This window comes from Narcine bancroftii, chromosome 1 (assembly GCF_036971445.1).
Source record: "Narcine bancroftii isolate sNarBan1 chromosome 1, sNarBan1.hap1, whole genome shotgun sequence".
NCBI lineage: Eukaryota > Metazoa > Chordata > Chondrichthyes > Torpediniformes > Narcinidae > Narcine > Narcine bancroftii.
In genome coordinates, this window is record NC_091469.1 from 450,039,725 (window position 1) to 450,060,780 (window position 21,056).

At 39.7% G+C, this 21,056-nt stretch overlaps 1 protein-coding gene across 11 annotated transcripts in view; it reads left to right on the top strand.

The window, feature by feature from the left end:
- abi1a (abl-interactor 1a) overlaps window positions 1–21,056 on the top strand; it is a 91,940-nt gene that overhangs the window by 46,955 nt on the left and 23,929 nt on the right. For 7 of the 11 annotated variants that reach the window (XM_069914555.1, XM_069914558.1, XM_069914562.1 and 4 more), the window contains exons 3-5: window positions 669–845; window positions 16,812–16,826; window positions 17,941–18,041. In XM_069914555.1, coding sequence (XP_069770656.1) covers window positions 669–845; window positions 16,812–16,826; window positions 17,941–18,041 — 293 coding nt within the window. The remainder of the gene's footprint in view (window positions 1–668; window positions 846–16,811; window positions 16,827–17,940; window positions 18,042–21,056) is intronic. The other 4 variants (XM_069914556.1, XM_069914559.1, XM_069914561.1 and 1 more) reach the window with 1 other exon arrangement.

The following is a 21,056-nucleotide window of genomic DNA, read 5'->3' on the forward strand; positions in this document are numbered from 1 at the left end:
TCATCCCTTCTTCCAGCTCCCCATTTCTTTCTCTCCTACCAGAGATCTATCTTCCTTAGCTCTCTGCCTTCTCTCCTGATTACTTCTGAGCTCATTTCTCTTCTGCTCTCATCATTATCCACACATTGCCTCTTATTGTTGACCTATTTTTCTCACCTTTCTCTACCCCACCTTCCTCCACCTTTTTAGTTAGGTGTTTCTTGATTTTCAACACTCCTAATGATGAGCTCCTGTCTAAAACATCCACCGCCTTTTACTTGCTATGGTTGCTGTGTGACCTAGAGTTTCTTCAGCATTTTTGTGTACTGCACCAGATCCCAGCATCTGCAGATTTTCTTTTTTAAAAACCTTAAAAAGTGAAGTTATTTTTAAAACTCTGACATGGGTTATTTTTCATTATATTTTGTCTGGTCCTTGTACTTTGCATTCATTAAACTTTGGTTTTTCTATTCAAAGGTGGTACAATACTTTCTGCTCATTGATCCAACTCAAATAGTCATTGAATAATGTTACTGGAGTTAAGCAACCTGGGTATTTAATGCCAACAAATGATCAGGGTACAAGATTTGTGCATTACTTGAAAGATTGCTGCCCTTTCGCAACTTGAAAGGGAAAGGGATAGGAAAAAGTGGAGAAGAAAGGGTAACATTTTTGTTTCTTTCTAATAGACTGTGGATATCCATAAGGAAAAAGTGGCTCGCCGTGAGATAGGCATTCTAACTACCAACAAGAACACATCAAGAACTCATAAGATCATAGCACCAGCCAGTGTTGAACGACCAGTGCGATACATTCGAAAGCCAATAGACTACACTGTACTGGATGATGTTGGTCATGGTGTTAAGGTAAAATAATCAACATACATTTACTTCATTATTTATTTTGGAGTTTCATGCTTGTTAAAATTTCAAGTCCTTTTTTAACGTGTTCAGATACAGTGTCTTGTCAGTACATGGATTGGTGGGCATATTTTTTAAAAAATTCAAGTAAAAAATTGCAAGCAGCCCATTGACAAAAGACGATTCAGAGCTTTTGACAGTTTGTCATAAACATTGTGCAACGTACATGTGCACTGAAATCATCGCAGTCAAATAGGTACTTTGTGGAAAAACCACTACATTAAATTAATGTGCAGAAAGTTAAATGCAAAAGAGGATGCCATCTCAATTACTAGAATCCAAGAAAAAAAAATGTGGCATCACAATAGCGCAAGCGGGCCTCTTTGTAGTGCTGGGGTAGTTTATTGTCTCTTTTCCAGTGCCACCTTGTCCCAGGAATTAACAGGGAATGAACTGGTTAAGGGTCCAGTGGAAAAGGAAAACAATCAGCACGTTGGCATCAAATCACACCAGGGATTGACGGCCTCTACCCCTATTCATATTCCTGGCGTCAGCTGATGCTGGCGTGCTGATTAAAACAGTGGAAAGAGGACAACTTCCATTCACAGGTAGACTCTTCGATCCCTGAGGATGAGTGTGTTCAGTGGAAAAGCAGTCAGCGTCCCGATTAAAGGTGGCCCAATGGAAACAGCACAAATCAATCCCAGGATACTGCACAGTGAATTAACTGGGATGCCAATGGAAAAAGGACTTATGATTAAGGTAACTAGGGGGATGTTGAAGAGCCAAGAGGTTCTGGACTTCAGGTGTCTGCACTTTTTTTTAAAAATACAAGCCCTTCAAAAAAATATTAGGGCATTGTTTCTGCATACTTTACAATATTTTGGACAACAAAGTAGCATTCTTTTTCTCTTTTCTGAAAATTATTTGGTTTTGTAGTAGAGAATAAATGGATATATCACATGAAGCCTTTAGAATTTGGCACAGTACATATCTACTTTGTAACTATATTGGAGGTTAATAGAGATTGAATGTTCACATTGTCCACACAAGATGAGCATTTGCTTCTATTTTAAAAACACATTAACATTTATTCCATTTGTACCAGAATTTATTAGCAACTTTATTCAACCCCTCCTCCTTCTCTTCCTCCTCCGCCCTCTCCCCCCCCCCCCTTTCCCTTCACACTGAGTATTTAATAAAAGTTGACTTGAAAACAATTAGACTGAATGTAGAAGGCCATATAACCTTGTAGTGTTAGGTCATTTAAAAAAAAGTCCTAAGTTTAGACCTAGAAATGACTATCACATAGGGACATGCCTTTTGGTCCATTTATATGCATTTATTTTGTGCTAGTGCTCTGTTTTTTCACCATTCAGTAGCTGTTTGCTGAAATATGTGGTTTTTGAGTTCATCCCACTCTGGCAACTTGTCAAAAATGATGGGTTCACACTTCAGTGAAATTATGAAGTGTGCAATCTAAAGTTCCATCTTTAAGATAAAAGTCGAAACAAGGTCACATTGCAGCCTCATGTGGTTGTATAAAATTTCGTTCACAATTTTGGAGGGAGTTATTCCCAGTATCCTGACAAATATTTATCTATCAATCAACATTAATAACATTTCATCATACTTAAATTGCTCTTTGAGATGTCCTTATGATTACTATATTTTCATTTTAAAATATCAATTCCAATAGTACTTTGGTTATCAAGTGCACTTTCCTACAAATGTATCAAAAACACTGCTCGACAGAATTGTACCTCAGGCCCGAAACATTTGGTTGTATCCCTATGCTTTCTATAGATGCTGTGTGACCTGCTGAGTTTCTCCTGCACTTTTATGTATTTCACTACAATCGCAGCATCTGTTTAACTCCTCCACAGAAATGTTCTGTTGAATATTTTGCCCTCAGTAGGAGGTTCCTTGGGTTAAGGTTTCATTCATGTGGAGAAATTTAGTTCTGAGGGAGTTATATTTGGTTCTGCTCTAAAATTAGTTTGGAAGTGATCAAGCTGGAAATGTTAGTTTGTGTTCAATCTTTGCAAGTTAATTCAATTTGTTAGGACTTACCCCACTTTCTCTCCACCATGATCCATTCTTGCAAGTTAAATGTTGATGAAATTGAAGATTTATGATCAGATTATTTTTAATTTAAAAGGCAAACATCAACTTGAGTGAGAATAGATTAATAGTGGTGGAGATATTGGTCTTGAGCTTGTCAAGTAGATTATTATTTAACAAATTTCAAATTTTTTTCGCATCAAAATAACCCATCATTTCTAGTCTTAAGAAAAAAACAAATGTTAGTCAAAGATCACAAATTGTGCATTGAAAAATTGTTATTATTACCTTTACTACTTGAACAGGTTGTAAATTATACACCTTTAGCTAAATGAAAAATGGGAATCATTTTGTGTACAGCAAAATCTCTTGAACGACGAGATGCAAACTAGATAAACGGTTGTTAAAGATGTTAAATGGAATACATATTGCCCAGAACACCAGAGAGAATTCCCATGCTATTCAAGAAAGTGGAGTAGGTTTTTAGCACCAGAATAGGTAGATGTGGTACTGCTTTAATGACTGTTGTTTAGGTAGTTTACTCTGTTTTAATTTTTGAAAAATAAGTTATTTTGGTAATAGTAGAGATGCTCCATTGAAGTGATTTCATTGAGTTGTTTTACTTTATTGTTTTGTTGTCACTGAAAGTACAACTTGCAAAGAGATTTTGACACTTTCTTGTACGATGATATTAAAGTAATTAAAATGGTACGGCCAAAAGAACTGACATCTCCGCTCCAATGACCTAGGTTGAATTTGATCTTCATTTTTTTTAAAGACTGCACATTTTATTTCTGACCCAGTGGGCTTTCCTCAAGTTCTTCAGTTTCCTCCCACATGCTGCAGATGTGCACATTCAGATCTTAATTAAAAAAAAAAGACACTCATGTATTAGCTTTTATTTCTCTTATGGCTAGGTGGGTGGTTTTGCTTAGATGGAGGGATGCTACCCTGCCTAATCGTACTCAATGCCTATGTGACATGTTTAAATTTAGAGAAAATTAGATGCTCAATTTCAGATTTGAATTCAAATTTTCAACACTGTAGGATCCTTTTTGAGTTACTTTTATAATCTTTGATTTGTTATGAAGATAGAACTGTTGATTAATGAGATAATTTTCACTCTGATAAGAATTCTGTATTTTTTGGCCAAATAGCCGATAGTGGGTTTAGATTTTCCTTTTTATAATAAAATAACAATAAATATCTAATTAAAATGTGGGGTACCTTGGATGAAGTGATATGACTTAACATTTAATGTTTAGTTTGTGTTTTTGGATGTGAAATTTCAATGTTAATAAAAATGTTGAAAAAGAAAGAAAAGGAAAAATAATTAAGACATATAGCATAGTAACAGGCAGTTCTGGCCCGCAAGTCTGTGGCACCCAATTTATACCCTGTTAACCTACATCCCCGGTATGTTTTAAATGGTGGGAGGAAGCTGGAACCTCTGGAGAAAACCCATGCAGACATGGAGAGAATGTACAAACTCCTTACAAACAGCGCAGGACTCTAACCCCAGTCCAGTCCCGATTGCTGGCACTATAAAGGCTTTGCACTAACTGCTATGACAACTGTGCCATCCTTAATTGGCTGTTAAATTGCCCCTAGTGTATGAAAGATAGAATTTGGGGTAAGTCGGTGGAGTAGTTAAAAGCATGGAGTGAATGGGTATAAGTAAAATAGGAGGTAGATTCCTTTGTGGGTCAAAATTGACTCAAGGAGTCAAAATGGCAGACTCCTGTGTTGCAAGGAAATAGGAAAATGACACAATTTTGTCAAGTAATCATTGAAAGTTTTGTGTATTTACATATTTTGCATATTTTAAAAGTAAAATCCATCATTATTTAGTTTGACAGTTGATAAACTTTTATTGTCCTCTTTAACTCCTGGCATGTTTGGCAGACACGAGCCTTTTTCCTTAAAACTACACCGTTTCGCTGGTGAGCCTAAAGTAAGAGTTGGACACAAGTGCTGCAGAAACTCAGCATCCGAAGATTTCTTATTTACCTCAAGAATGCTTGGAACCATCTCCCTTGAACGGTGCAGAGAAGAGGTCTCTTTTGTTTAAAGAACATTTCATTTACAACTCCTTTCATTCATTTTCTATTTGAAGCAGTTAGCAGCCTTTGAAATAGAAAACATGGGTGTAGTAGATTCATATTTAAGTTACAGTACTAGTATTCAGAGGGTCAAACTTGTAATTTGAACCCATCTCAGTAGTAGGGGAACTTGTAGTTTCAAGTTGATTTTTGGTTGGAAACTTGCTAAGTCGTGACAATGAAGCCACTGAATTTCCATTTTTAAAAAATAATCCATCTGAATGGAAAAACTGTCATTGTAAATGTATCGGGTGACTCTGGAGTCACATCGTTAATTATCTTAACTGTCATTGAAATAGTGAGTAGGACACTGAAAGTGAATCACTTTTCAAATTTGTAATTGTGAAAGAAAATTCAAATTCAAATTGAGTGAATCGTTAGTGACAAGCTCAGACCTGGATTCTGTCGCATTCATGCTGTACCTCTTTCCTTGCCATCAAAATTATGGATCTGGAAAGTCCAAACCCTGATGCAATTTTTAAATTTTTAAAAATTTAATATTAAAATTTAGACATACAGCACAGAAACCAGCCCTTTTGACCCTTGAGACTGGGCCGCCCAATTGACCTACAACTGATACATTTTTGAATGGTGGGAGGAAACCGGAGCCTCCAGGGAAAACTCATGCAGACAAGGGGAGAACATGCAAACTCCTTATAGGCAACACGGAATTTGAATCCAACCGCAATAGATATTCACCAAGACAAATGGTTACTTAAGCAAAAATTGCTTTTAATTATCTTTAAAAATGAAAATAGAATCAAACTTTAAATATCACTATTGACTTACTTAACCTAACTTAACCCCCTTCTAATTCTAAGTGCACATGTATGTAATGTGTGTGTACGTTCAGAAAAGCTCTTTGGTTCACAGTCCAATCTCACTTCTTATTCCTCCAAGTTCACTGGTTGCAGGCAATGCTTATACCTTGCACAGAGTTTATCATTTATAAAGTTAACAAACTTTGGTGCTTGAAAGGTAAATGGTTACTGCTCAGGAAGGTTCTTGTTGGTTTTCAGAGAGAGATTTGTTGTTCCAGGATCAGCCACTTCATTGTTTTGGTAACAAAACTTAGCTTTTCAGGGTTCTCCAGATGATAACCTCTTTCTTTCAGGTCACCACCGAGTTCATTTTTGTTTCTCTTGTTTCAAGTGAAACATTAGACAGCCAGTCCTCTCTTGCATGAACCATAAGGGCTTTGACCAGGGCATCTTCAAAATTGGGCTTTCGGCCAGCTTGTCCTGTTCCAGTCTCAGCTGCCTCTGCTAGCTGTAACACTGTAGAAGACATCTCTCTATCTTTCTCTGAGAGAAAGCCTGTTTGACTCTCTCTGCTTGCAAAACCACATGACCGTCTTAGAACAACAAGCTCTCTTCCAGACAGAAGGCGGCTCTGACAAGATCTTTCATCTGTTGCCTCTTGTAAACAACAATCCATTAGTGAAGTCTTTTGAGCACTCTCCAAAGCTCTTGCAAAACCTGTGGAGCTGCTATGTCTAGCAGTAGCAGAGCTCCAGTATTTCAAATAAAATCTGTTTTAAAGTGTTTGTATGTAACCTACTCTCACAAACCTTTCTCAATTTATCTCCCAAAAACATATCTATTTACTCTGTCACATTGTGCTAACTGGGCTGCCCAATGTGATTTAATTGAAATGCTTATTATATTTGTGATCTAATGCAATGTAATACAAAGTGATGCAGTAGGTTTCCTTCAAATCAGTTTCTCAACCTTAATTTGTGTGCCTGACAATATTTGAAAATAAACAAGTACAAAGAGCAAAAACATTTCCATGCAGAGAAAAGTGATTATTCAGAACCCCAAACATTAGAAACATTCAATTGGGGCTTTCAGAGGGAAACTTCCACAGTTTTCACTTTGCTGATTGAACATGCAAGACACTTCTGGTACATTGACGGGGACTCCCTTTCAAACTTGTAAATGATCCCAGGAATTAACAGCCAATCAGCCTTTGAAGTGTCTATTGTGAAAGCAAAATCAGCTCGTTGCCAGCATCAGATGACATCTTCTCATGCCAGGAATTGATTGCCTTGGCCCCTAGTACAATCCATGGCGTCTGCAGATGCTGGCGTTGCAATCAGATAAGTGTCAAACAGGCAATTGCATTGTGGGATTGAAATGGCCCAAGTTTTTGAGTGCAGGAACGTGAAGCAAAAAAAGATTAAAATGAAGGTATAAACTTTGATGTGAGAAAGTTACAGCAGGGAGAGAGGAAATAAATAGCAATAGCGGACAATTTTTAAACAGCGTGGGAAGATTGGTAGTGCTATAGTGCACTATTTATAAAGACTGTGGGGGAAAAAGCAATGGCGGGCCTGATTTCCCAGAATGTCATGGGGCAGAGAAACCTCTCCATGAATGCTCTGTGCATGCAGCCAGGCATACAGCTCTTTCTCTGCCACATGGAATTCTGGGAAAGCAGGTATGCCATGGTATTTATACATTGTGCACGATAGTACTACTGTTTAAAAACTGTCTGCTCTTGCTATTTATTCCTAACATTTCCCCACAGTCCCTTATAAGGTTTATGTAGGTCAGCACAACAACAACAGAGACCTGTGCTGTACGTAAAGCTTAATTATGTTATAATTAGGAATTATTAATTTGTTGAAAGGTACATTGATCAGGATTTAAGGCAGGTTCACCATCGCTCGATGCGATGCAAGTGTGAAAGTGTCAGTGTCCCAGTTAGGAGTGGTCAGATATGAACAGCCAAACTCCCATTCCTATTCCAGGAAAGTGAATGGCAAATTTAGTGGGACTCTTTTAGTCATCCAGAAAGTCATTGGGCTTGGGGTACCTGGAAACTTACCTGCATTCTGAATTGGCTTGCCCACTGAAAATGTGGTGTTAGATGATGCATGTTTCTGATTTGAGATTTGTGACCATTGATGTTCTGGACCCCCTGCTCAGTGATTTGGTGTCAAATCCATCAATCCCTCAAGGTTGCTGCTCAAGTTGATAGGATGGTTATGAAGGCATATGGTCTGCTCGCCTTCATTAGTTGAGGGATTGGTTAGATCACGTGGAGTATTCTGTTCAATTTTGGTCTTCTCATTTACAAGAAGGATGTGGAAGCTTCAGAGAGGGTGCAGAAGAGATTTATCAGGATGCTGCCTGGATTGAAGACCATGCCTTACTAAGAAAGGTTGAGCAAGCAAGGGCTTTTCTCTTGGAGTGATGGAGGATGAAGCAACTGAAAAGAGGTGTAAAACTGAGAGGCATAGATGGTGGATAGCCAGCACCTTTTCCCAGGACCGCACTGGCCAACACCAGTCAGTATCTGCTTAAAGTGAGTGGTCGCATTAGAGAGATTTTTTTTTAAAAAGAGTGGTGGGTGCCTGGAATAAATTGCTGGAGGTGGTGATGGAGGCTGAGACAATGGGGTCATTTAAAAGACTAGTCAATAGGTTCATGGACATAAGAAAAGTATATGGTTGTGGACTGTGAGAGAGAAGGGTTCGGTTGATGTGAAGTAGGTTGTGGGCTGAAGGGCTAATGCGGTGCTGTACTGTTTTGTCAGAAACAGAACAGAGGGAACTGTACAATTATGAGGTTTTTTTGTCACATATGCAGAGATGCTGTAGAAAAACTATTTTGCGTGCTCTCCAGGTAAATGGACTCGTACTTGAGTACAAACACAAATGCTGGAGGAAGTTGGCAGGTCTTGCGGCATCCATAGGAGGTAAAGATAAACAACTTTTCAGGGGCTCAGGCCCGGAATGATGGTTATATATCTTTACCTCCTATGGATCCTGCATGACCTGCTGAGTTCCTCCAGCATTTGTGATTTTACTACAATCATGATCTCTGCAGAGTATAGCGTTAAGTTCAGTTAAAACTGTGCAGGAATAAATTGTTAATGATCGGTTTGTTCAATATTCTGAAAACAAAGAGGAAAAAGCTGTCCTTGAATCTGGTGGTTTTGAAATCCTGCCTGATAGGAAGGGTGGGGAGAAGATGGTGGACAAGGTATTTTAGTACAGGTACACGATCCTTTATCTGGACATCTAAAATCCGAAAAGCTCCAAAATCCGTCAAGTGGGGACTGGCGGTCAGGCATCAGGAAGGGTTTGGGGGTGGATATGGCAGCACAATTCGGGTGGGTTTTCCGAAATCCGGAAAAATCCGAAATTCAGAATACATTGTCCCCCAAGGGTTCCGGATAAAGGATTGTGTACCTGTATATTGGCTGCTTTCCTGGGAAATGTTGATGGAGGAGTGTTTGGTATGTGTAATAGCTTTAGGTGCATTCATACTGTAATTTTTCAATGTCTTGATCAGAGGAATCTGTTGCAAGAGGATTTGGGAGAATTGCAGACCCATTGGTTTCAAAGCGGAGGAAAAATTGGTAGTGCTGAAGCCATAAAATTATTCTGGAAACATTGGCCAGCAAGTTGATTTGAATTGAATAGTTTATTTCCAAATGAATCAAGATATGGTGATTGAACCTAGGCAGGCTAGTTAATATAGGCATATGCAAGAATAAAAAAAACAGGTGCGGGGATAGTGTTACAATAAAAGCACAGGTATATTGTTAGAGAGAAAAGTACATTCAAACAGTGCAAGGTATATTTTTACTCGTGGGATGATGTTCAAGAGTCCTTTGTCATGACAGGTCCCAGAGTTAGGAGATCTGTAGTTTCTGATGGGTCAAGGATTGCTAAACCTAAAAATAGATTTTGTAGAACACTTAATACTATCAGAATTACAAATACACCGTGGAGACCTCACTTGAGTATTGAGCAGTTTTGGGCTCCTTATTTAAGAAAGGATGTGGAGAGGATTCAGAGGAGATTCACAGGGATGATTCGGGAGTGAAAGAGTTATCATGTGAGGAGTTTGACAAGTTTAGGCATGTACTTGTTGGAATTTAGGAGAATGAGGGGGTTCTCATTGAAACATGGAATATTAAAAGGTATGGTCAGAAAAGTTATTTTCCATGGTAGGAATCTAGGTCTGTGGTTCCCCAACATTTTGGGGCTGCTATCCCCTTGGCCTCCAGGCTATATCCAGAGTGCCCCCCCAATACAATGGTGCTGAGTGGTGGGGGACTTGTGGCAGCGCTGAGTGGGGTGGAGGATCAGTGGTGGCACTGAGCAGGGGAGGGGGAGTAGTGGTGGCACTGAGTAGGGTGGGGGGGGGGTAGTGACACCAGTACGACATGATGGCCACCAAGACCAGCTCTCACGAGAACACCATGTTGCCGTTTATTTTGCTCACTACTAGCTAGAAAATTACTGCACTGCCTTCTTCATTAAACTTTGCAGCAGACTGAGTAATAAGAAGACTGAAGGTTCGGACTGCCCCCTTTTGTCTTTCCACCACCCACGGGGCAGCAGTGCCCACTGTGGGAATCACTAATCTTGGACAAGAGAGCACAACTTCAGGATTGAAAGGCATCCGGTTAGAACACAGATGTAGAGGAGTTTCTTTAGCCAGAGGGTGGTAAATCTGTGGAATTTGTTGCCCCAGTCGGTTGTTGAGGTCAGGTCATTGGGTGTATTTAAGACAGAGATGGGGAAGTTCTTGATTAGCCAGGGCTTCAAAGGTAATGGGGAAAAGGCTGGGCAGTCGGCTGAATGAGAAAATAGAACAGCTCATGATTAAATGGCAGGGCATGCTCGATGGGCTGAATAGCCAATGCTTTATGATCTTGTAGATCATATGTGACCTTGTGATCACAAGGGAGTGGAATAAATAATAATGTAAGGTGAGTATGTGCTAACATTTGACATTCTCTGGTGCTATTTGGTGGTATGATTGAACAAATGTTAATATAATGAATGCAAATATTTAACTGGACCGAAATTTAGGTCAACACCCAAAATGTTAAGTTATTTCCACTTCTGGTTCATCATGAAAGTGGTTTGAATGCCTTTTTTTTTAAACTCTGTGAGGAAACATTTGAATAAGCTATAAAGGGAAAAATTTACATTTAAATAATTTTGTCACGTTTATTCAATGTACACATAATTAAACATCAGTTGCAGAAGGAATTTTGTATGAAATAGATGCTTCCAGCAGGATTTCTCTGCTTGATCAGAATATTCTCCCAGTGAAAAACTATTCTATTTCAGTGTAAAAGGAGTGAATTGTGCCGGAGTCTGGTTATAGCCTTGAAATAAGTAAAACATAATTAGGATGAAAACATTTAATCATCTCTTCTCCAAACGTGGAATGTGTGGGAAAGTCTTGGCTTCCTAAATCAACTTAAAAAAAAACTCTTCGGAACTTGTGACATTGTGAGCTCCCCTAATTTTAAGACATGAATGGTACATCTTCCAATTGAATGGACAATTTTCAGTTAAAGCTGGCCAGCCCTATTGTATTATGTGCATTTCCAGTTTGAAGATATTTGAATTGACAGGCCTTGCATTCACAATTTTCTAGCAATCATCTTGAAACTGAGACTGTATGGGTTTTTGATAAATAAATAAAATGTAGTACTGTAATGTTACAGTATATAAATGAATCGAGCTGAATCAATTTATTCTGCTCTTCATATCCTTTTAATTTTTTTGTCTTGATGTATCTTGATGTAGACAATAGAACGGGATGGGTAGCTTTGTGGTATGGTCTTGGTATAAATAGAGATTGTTGCAATTTTCTTGAGTTTATTTCTCCACGAGAGGTCTGTGGCTGTTCTGAAGGAATTTAAAGTGGTCAGTCTACAGCCGAGTTTTGGAGTTGAAACTGATTCTGTTAATAGTCACTGTAGCAGGAAGATAGTAGAAGTTTGATTTCTGAGCTATCTAAACATTAGACCTGTTGGTATTATGTGGATGGATTTGGGAATCTGCAGTTTTCATTGCAGTTGACCAAACCATATTCTCTTGGGTAGGCTTTCAATTTGTATTATAGCTGGGCTTTGGACAAACAGTGCTTAACATTATTTGGTTATATCCCTACATACTAAAGTGATGTGTTACTGACTTGTGAAGTTCTGTATGTGTCTGTAAAATCAATTTAAATTCACCCAATGGAGCTTTCTGATGAGCCATTAAAAGTAGAAGTATAGAGCCTTGAATGGATCAGTTTGGCTCAACTTGACCATGTTAACCAGTACCCACTTTTCTGTAATTGCCCCATCATGTTGCCTTTGGCCATTGCCCATCATGCTTAAGTATATTAAGTGTTCATCCAGACACTGACACAGTATCAATGATTCCCACAGACTGTTTATTCCAATTATTTGTCACTTTCTGGTTGTAGATGATCCCTCTTATATCCCTTCTGAATCTCTTTTTCCCTTACCTTGATTTTGTGTTCATTAAGTTTATCTACCTGTGATACATGGAAATGTTTCCTGGAAATGTTTTTCCTGCAATATACCCTTTCTATATCCCTCAGTTTTATATACTTCAATCGTGTATCCTCCCTCTAGGAGAAAAGACCTGCCTTTTCCAGTCTCTCACTGCTGAACAGCAACATCCTTGTGATTTACCACTACCATGCCTGGTGCTATCATATTCTTCTGATAACTTGGTGACAATACTGCACACAGTACTCTATCGGAGGTCTAACCAAGGATGGAGTACAACCACTGTTGTACTCATTGACTGTGCCCTGTCTAACTGGCTCAGGAGACTGATCGGATATGCAGCAGAAAAAGTCAACAGAAGCTGGCAGCAGTGACCAGGTTGCTGGCACTGAGCCTGGCATGGTGGACCAAAAGGTAAAGAGGAATGCAGTGGTCATTGGGGACTCCATTGTCAGAAATACAGACAGGAGATTCTGTGAGCCAGATAGGTATACCCGCATGGTGTCCTGCCTCCCTGGTGCAAGGGTGCGGGATATCTCAAATCGGGTCCAGGGTATTCTAAAAAGGGAAGGCGAACAGCCTGATGTCTTGGTACATGTGGGTACCAATGACATAGATAAAAAGAAGGAGGAAGTACTGAAAAAGGATTACAGAGAGCTAGGACAGAAACTAAGAAATAGGACAGCCAGGGTGGTGATCTCTGGTCTGCTACCTGTGCCAAGTGCAACTGAGGACAAAAATGGAAGGTTAAGGAAAATGAATGTGTGGCTGAGGGGCTGGTGTAAAGGACAGGGTTTTGGCTTCTTGGATCATTTGGATCTCTTTTGGGGAAGGCATAACCTCTACAAGAAGGATGGGTTAGACCTAAACCCAAAAGGGGTCAATATATTGGCAGCTAGGTTTGGTACAGCCGTCGGGTGCGGTTTAAACTAATTTGGCAGGGGGGTGGGAACCTGTATGATAGGGCAAAGAACAGAAAAGATAAAACAGGAAAAGTTAGGTTAGGCAGCGAAAGTAAAAAATCAGAAAGAGCAAGCAGGGTGAAAAAAGCAAATCTGAAGGCTTTATATCTTAATGCAAGAAGCATTTGGAACAAGGTAGATGAATTAGCTGTGGAAATTGAGATAAACAAATATGATTTGATTGGGATTACAGAAACATGGCTGCAGGGTGGGCAAGCCTGGGAACTTAACATCCCAGGGTATATGATATTTAGGAGGGATTGGCAAGAAAGAAAAGGGGGTGGGGTAGTATTGATGGTGAGAGAAGGGACCGACATGATTGACAGAAAGGATATCAACTTGGAAGATGCGGTATCTATATGGGTAGAACTGAGGAATAGCAAGGGGCGGAAAACATTAGTGGGGGTGGTATATAGGCCTCCAAATAGTAGTGTAGAGGTGAGGGAAGGCATTAAAAGAGAAATTAGAAAAGCGTTCAATAAGGGAACAGCTGTCATCATGGGAGACTTTAATTTGCATATAGATTGGACTAGCCAAATTAGTAAAAATACTGAGGAGGAGGAATTCCTTGAATGTTTACGGGACGGTTATCTAGACCAATATGTCGAGGAACCAACTCGGGAGCAGGCCATTTTAGATTGGGCATTATGCAATGATAAGGGGCTAATTAAATCTTGTTGTACGAGGCCCTTTGGGTAGGAGCGATCACAATATGATCGAATTCTCACTCGACATGGAGAGTGATGAAATTAAAACCGAGACTAAGGTCCTGAATTTAAATAAAGGGAATTATGATGGTATGAGACGGGAGTTGAGTAAGATTGATTGGGTGGTGTTTATGGGGGAGTTGACTGTGGATAGACAATGGAAAGCATTCACAGATCTAATGGAGAAATTGCAAAAATTGTTTGGCATAAAAATAAACCAAAAAGGGTGACTCAACCGTGGATAACAAGGGAAATTAGAGACAGCATTAGGTCCAAAGAGAGAGCATATCAATTGGCCAAAAAAAGTACCACAACTGAAGACTGGGAGCAGTTCAAGATGCAGCAAAGGAGGACAAAGGGATTAATCAAGAGAGCAAAAATAAATTACGAAAGTAAGCTTACGGCAAATATAAAAACCGACTGCAAAAGCTTTTATAAATATGTCAAGAGGAAAAGATTGGTGAAATCCAGAGTAGGTCCTTTGCAGTCGGAATCAGGGGAATATATAATGGGGAATAAGGAAATGGCAGACCAATTAAATTCTTACTTTAGTTCTGTTTTTACAAGAGAGGATACAAATAACCTCCCAAGGATGTTGGGAAACATAGAGACTAATGCAAGGGAGGAACTGAAAGAAATCAGTATCTCTAAGGACATGGTCTTGGGGAAATTGATGGGATTGAAGGCAGATAAATCCCAAGGGCCTGATAATCTACATCCTAGGGTACTTAAGGAAGTGGCCATTCAGATAGCAGATGCTTTAAGAATTATTTTCCAGAACTCGATAGACTCAGGATCAGTACCCATGGATTGGAGGGTAGCTAATGTTACCCCACTATTTAAAAAGGGAGGTAGAGAAAAAGCGGGGAATTATAGGCCGGTGAGCCTTACATCAGTAGTGGGCAAAATGATGGAATCCATTATTAAGGATGGAATAGCGGAGCATATGACTAGCAGAGAAGGGATCGGACAGAGTCAACATGGATTTACAAAAGGTAAATCATGCTTGACAAATCTATTGGAATTCTTTGAGATGGTGACAGGTAAAATAGATGGGGGAGAGCCAATGGATGTGGTGTACCTGGACTTCCAAAAGGCCTTCGATAAGGTCCCGCATAAATGACTGGCTTCCAAAATCAAGGCTCATGGGATTGGGGGCAAAGTATTGATGTGGATTGAGAACTGGCTGGCAGGTAGAAGACAGAGAGTTGGGATAAATGGCTCATTTTCTGAGTGGCAGGCGGTGACCAGTGGGGTGCCACAGGGATCTGTACTGGGATCCCAGCTGTTCACAATTTACTTTAATTGGATGTAATATCTCCAAATTTGCAGATGACACTAAGCTAGGAGGGGTTGTGTGCACGGAAGAGGGGGTCAGGAAGCTCCAGTGTGATTTGGATAAATTGAGGGACTGGGCAGATACATGGCAAATGCACTACAATGTGGATAAATGTGAGGTTATCCACTTTGGTAATACAAACCGGAGGGCAGATTACTATTTGAATGGCAATAGATTAAGAGATGGGGAAGTGCAGAGAGACCTAGGGGTACTTGTACACCAGGCTCTGAAGGCGAGCATGCAGGTACAGCAGGCGGTTAAAAAGGCAAATGGTATGTTGGCCTTCATATCAAGAGGGTTTGAGTATAGGAACAAGGATACCTTACTGCAGCTGTACAGGGCCTTGGTGAGACCCCACCTGGAGTATTGTGTGCAGTTTTGGTCACCTTATCTAAGGAAGGATGTTCTTGCAATGGAGGGAGTGCAGAGGCGATTCACCAGGCTGATACCTGGAATGGCAGGAACGACTTATGAGGAAAGATTGCGCAAATTGGGATTGTACTCGCTGGAGTTTAGAAGATTGAGAGGGGATCTCATAGAGACATATAAAATTCTGGCAGGACTGGACAGAATGGATGCAGATGGGATGTTTCCAATGATGGGAAAATCCAGAACCCGGGGTCATGGTTTGAGGATAATAGGCAAACCATTTAGGACCGAGATGAGGAGGAATTTCTTTACCCAGAGGGTAGTGAATCTGTGGAATTCATTGCCACATAGTCAGGTTCATTAAATATATTTAAGAGGGAATTAGATATATTTCTTCAGTATAAGGGTATTAAAGGTTACGGAGAGAAGGCGGGGACGGGGTACTGAACTTTAAGATCAGCCATGATCTCGTTGAATGGCGGAGCAGGTTCGAAGGGTCGAATGACCTACTCCTGCTTCTATCTTCTATGTTTCTATGTTTTTAAGCTCATTTTCCCACTATCGAATGTGGATAGTCTTATTTCATTGCCCCAGATAATTCAATAAAATACAATAAAATTCAATAAAATACTTTCTGCTTGCATACCAGCCCTGTAAAATGATTAATCTGATGAATTTAATTCCTGATCACCTGTATTCACACAATCATAGTTTGATTTGAGTTTGAATGAACTTCAGTTCTGCATGTACTTCGTTGACTAGAAGCACTAGTTGTGTTGGATGGGCATTGACTATCTTCGCCCTCATCTTTTGATTTTTTATTAAGTTATGGTAACATTTTGTCAATTTTGAGATTGAATTGTTGGAAATTTATCAAGTACATAGCAGTCATGTGGTTCTGTAATCTTGGCTTTTCATTTGCAAATAGTAGGAATGTGTTAATTGAAGAGGAACTTATTTGCTTTCTATCACCTCGACTTGTTTGCTTGTTAATGTGTACCATTGCTGATCGAGAGGAAACATTAAGTATTTAATTATCAGTTTTATTGCTTTATATACTGAATGTGTTTAGCTTTTTTCTGCCAAGCTTAATTATATGTGGTTAATTTTGCTTTATTTTTTTCTCCCTTTTTGGCAACATTAAGTGGCTTAAAGCCAAGGTAAGACAAACAGTTTCCTTTCGTTGTGCACTGTAGACACTTCCAATGAAACTTGTCTTCCCATATCTTTTTAGGTACTGTTGGATTAGAATTAAATTATTTTAGTTGGCTTTCTTAATGTGTTAAATCTTCTTTTAAAATGTGAGCGGTCTTTGAAGTATATTATTGTAGATTAATGGTGAAATTCATGAGGTTCAGATGTTGATCAGTTAATTACATTTGAATACCATAAAATTTTAATGAAGCAAATATTCAATTGAACTTTTAATTGAAATGTTTTTCTCATCTCTGAAAAGTTTGTTCATGCCTTCAAAATTCACATAACTTCCTAAATGGAATAATGAAAAGAATAGTTCAAAGAATGTGGTTCATATTTATACTTTTGTTTAAAATATGCTTTTATTTACCGTAAAACTTTAAGTTCACATTTGAGAACTTTTATTTTCATTGCTGGGACATGATTTGCAACCACCCAATAGACTGGCATATATTTACCTGGACAATGATATGAGGTTTTAATGGTGACATTGTATTTTAGATTAAGCACATTTCTCTCTGATATAAATGAAAGAATCTTACAAATTTATAGCATAAAAGTACATTATTGGGCCCATTGCAAGCACACACTGGTTAATGGAACAATTGAGACTAATTTCACTTACTAGCTCTGACTGGAAAACTGAGTTTGTCATCCTTTTGCAGACTAAGTTCCTTGGTTATGAAAAGCACTGTCATGCTATGGTTTTATGGGTAGAAGCAACTACTTAAAATGCACAAATATACATTTCAGTTTATTACTTCTGCAGATTTTTTTGCATTGCAAGCTGGCATGATTTTCCTTCTCTTGTAAACTACCATGGTCTCCTACCTCTAAAACAGTTCAGCAATTTAGAGGCTAATTGCCTTCTGACAACTTGGTCACAAACAGCCAATTTTATAAAAATGCATTGAGGTTTATCTGCTGCTATCTATATAAACTGATGTTTTCATGGAGCTGAATTGATTTTTCAACCGAGATTGTGGTTAATTTTGTAATGTGATACATGCTTTGCAAGTTAAAGCAACTAGTTTCCATTAAATATTCCTCAATTGCATATCTTTTTTATTTTTGCAGCATGGAGGTAATCAGCCTGCAAGAACTGGCACACTCACTCGGACAAATCCACCGACACAAAAACCACCGAGTCCCCCAATGTCTGGACGTGGAACATTAGGGTATGTTGTCAGCTTTAAATGGGAATGGCTGCTTCATTTTCTTGCTTGATTCTAATGTCTTCTTGCTGGTTTTGAAAGGGAGACTTCATTTAATGAGATTATTTGGAGCATAGTGTAGAGAATGTGAATGCATTCAGGTATTTTGAGAGTAAGAAAGACCTAATGCTCTTCAAATGATCCAGCACTGTTGGATAAGTTCCAGGCCTGATAAAATGTATCCCAGGTTGTTGAGGAAGCAAGTGAGGAGATTGAATGGGGCCTTGATGATCTCTAAAATGTCACCTGCAACAAGTGATAATCCTCATTTACCGTCTTGAGCAATGATGCGGAGATCATTATTGGAGAAGATTTGTGAAACATTTGGAAAGGCATGACCAGATTGGGGACAGGCAGCATGAATTTGTGTGGAGAAAATTTGAGTTTTTTTTTGAAGATGCGACAGAGGTCATTGTTGCGTGTAGGGCATTGGGTGTTGTCTATACAGAATTTAGTAAGGCATTTAACAAGATTCCTTGTGGTAGGCTGATGCAAAAGTTAGATCCAAGGTGAATTGGTAGCTTGAATTCTGAATTGGCTGTACCATAGAAGACAGGGTTGTGTTGGAAGGCTGGAATGACCAGTGGTGATCTGCAGGGATCATTGTTTGGTCCCCATTTATTGTGTACATAAATGACTTGGATGCAAAAATGGGTGGGATGGATTAGTAAATTTGCATATTGATACTAAAATTGGTGAAGTTGTGGACTGTCAAATAATACAAAAGGATATTGATCATTTACAAGTAATGGCAGAGCAATAGTCGTTGGAATTTAATCTGGACAAGTGTAAGCTACAGCAGTTTGGGAGGTCAAATGCAAGGTGAATGTGAACAATTGATGGCAAGACTCAAAATCACTGTGTAGAAGACAGGGAGGTTCAGGTTTTGAAAGTGGGTTCGCAAGTATCAGGGTGGTAAAATAAAGTGTACCGGTATGTTTGGGCAGGGCATTGAGCGTAAAAGTAAGGAAGTCATGTTGAAGCTAAGTAAAACTGGTTAGGGAGCCCCTGCAGTATTGCACGATTCTGCACAATACAGGAAGGATGTGAAGACTTTGGAAAGCATGCAGAAGAGATTTACCACTAAATTCCCTGGCTTAGAGAGCATGGGGGGAGGTTGTACAAAGTTGGGTTGTTTTCCATGGAGCATTGGAGGCAGAGGGGTGACCTGATAGAAGTTGAGGAACACTGACGCGATAGGCGGTCAAATATGTTGCATACTAGAAAACGTGTTTAAGGTGAGTGGGGCAGGGGAAGCTTTTTTTGATTGGGAGGTACCTGGAATGGGCTGCCAGAAGTAGTGAAAGTAGATACAATAGCACCATTTAAAAGGCTTCAAAATGGATACATAAATATGCAGAGAATAGAGGGATACATAACATGTGCAAGCAGCAGTGTTTTAGTTGGGCGTCATGTTTGGTGCAGCCATGTGGCCGAAGAACCTGTGCTATTCTTTGTTCATAGTTGCATCTGATGGAAGTTGCACAGGAGGATCTTGTATCCACCTATTACCTCCCCTATCCACCTATTACCTCCTGCCATTGGGACTGTGCTCCTCCCCTGACCCTCCTCCCTATCATTTTGTTTGGGCACCTACCTACATTTTTTCATACTTTGCCTGAAATGTTGGTTACGTATCTTTATATTTGTTATAGAAAATGTACTGTTTGACCTGCTGAATTTCTCCAGCATTGTGTTTATACTTCATCATGGTGTTTGCAGACTTGTGTATAGCCAATACAAGGATTACTTGGTTTTAACAAAATTAGAGCATGTTAAAGTCCAGAAAAAAATATTTTGGCATAGTAAGTTAACAGACTATTCTTGTTGATAAACTCAGAAGCAGGCACCTTCATGCCTACTGAGTACCTGTCTGTACTCGTACAACTTATCAGCACTTTGTCCATAGCTCATCGTGACTTGGTGATTCAAGCACTTAACCAAATTCTGCTTAAATATCTACCTTGACCATTTTATCAGCCTCTCCCCAGCACCACAACACCCCCCCCCCCCCCCCACCCCAACACCTTGCCCACCCCAGCATCCTGTTTCAGGGAAAGATAAATCAGCCCATCCAGTCTCTCCTCATTAAAAAAAAAACTCTATACCAGGCAACAAGCAGAAGCCCTGAATGAATCAGAGAATTCGCAATCTAGACAGGGGGAGAACAAGAGCGTTTAAGGCTGGGGATTGGAATCTTTACAAGAAGTCCAGGTACAATCTGTGAAAGGCCATCTTTGAAGCAAAGTGGCAATTCCAGAGGATGCTAGAGACAGAGACAGATACATGCCAGCTATGGCAGGGAGTGCAACCCATTATAGCCTACAAAGCAAGGGCAAACCATATAGATGGCTGTGATGCTTCATTACCCAATGAGCCAAACATCTTCTATGCCTGCTTTGAGAAGAAGATCCAAACAGTGCCTACTTGAATCCATGAAAAGGCTGAGGATCCTGCGATATCTGTCTCTGAGGGCAACGTCAGAACATAATTTAAGAGGGTGAACTCTTGCAAGGCGTCAGGCGCTGACAGCGTACCTGGCATGGTACTGAAAATTTGCACCAAACAACTAGCCGGACTGTTCACAGATATTGCTGTAGTCGGAGGTTCCCACCTACTTCAAAAGGGCATCAATCATCCTGGTGCCCAAGAAGAGTAGTGTGAGTTGCCTCAATGTCTATCACCCAGTAGCACTAACTTCTACTGTGATGAAATGCTTTGAGAGACTGATCATGGGCAGAATTAACATGTATGTAAGCAAAGATCTGGACCCGCTCCAATTCCCCTATCGTCATGATTGCTCCATGGCAGATGCAATATCACTGGCTCTCCACTCAGCTCTGGGTCACCTCTCAAACAGCAACTCATACATACAGCTGCTCTTCATCGACTACACTTCAGCTTTCGCTACCATTATTCCTTCACTGCTGGTCAGGAAGCTGTAAACTCTTGGCCTCTGTATCCTCCTCTGCAACTGGA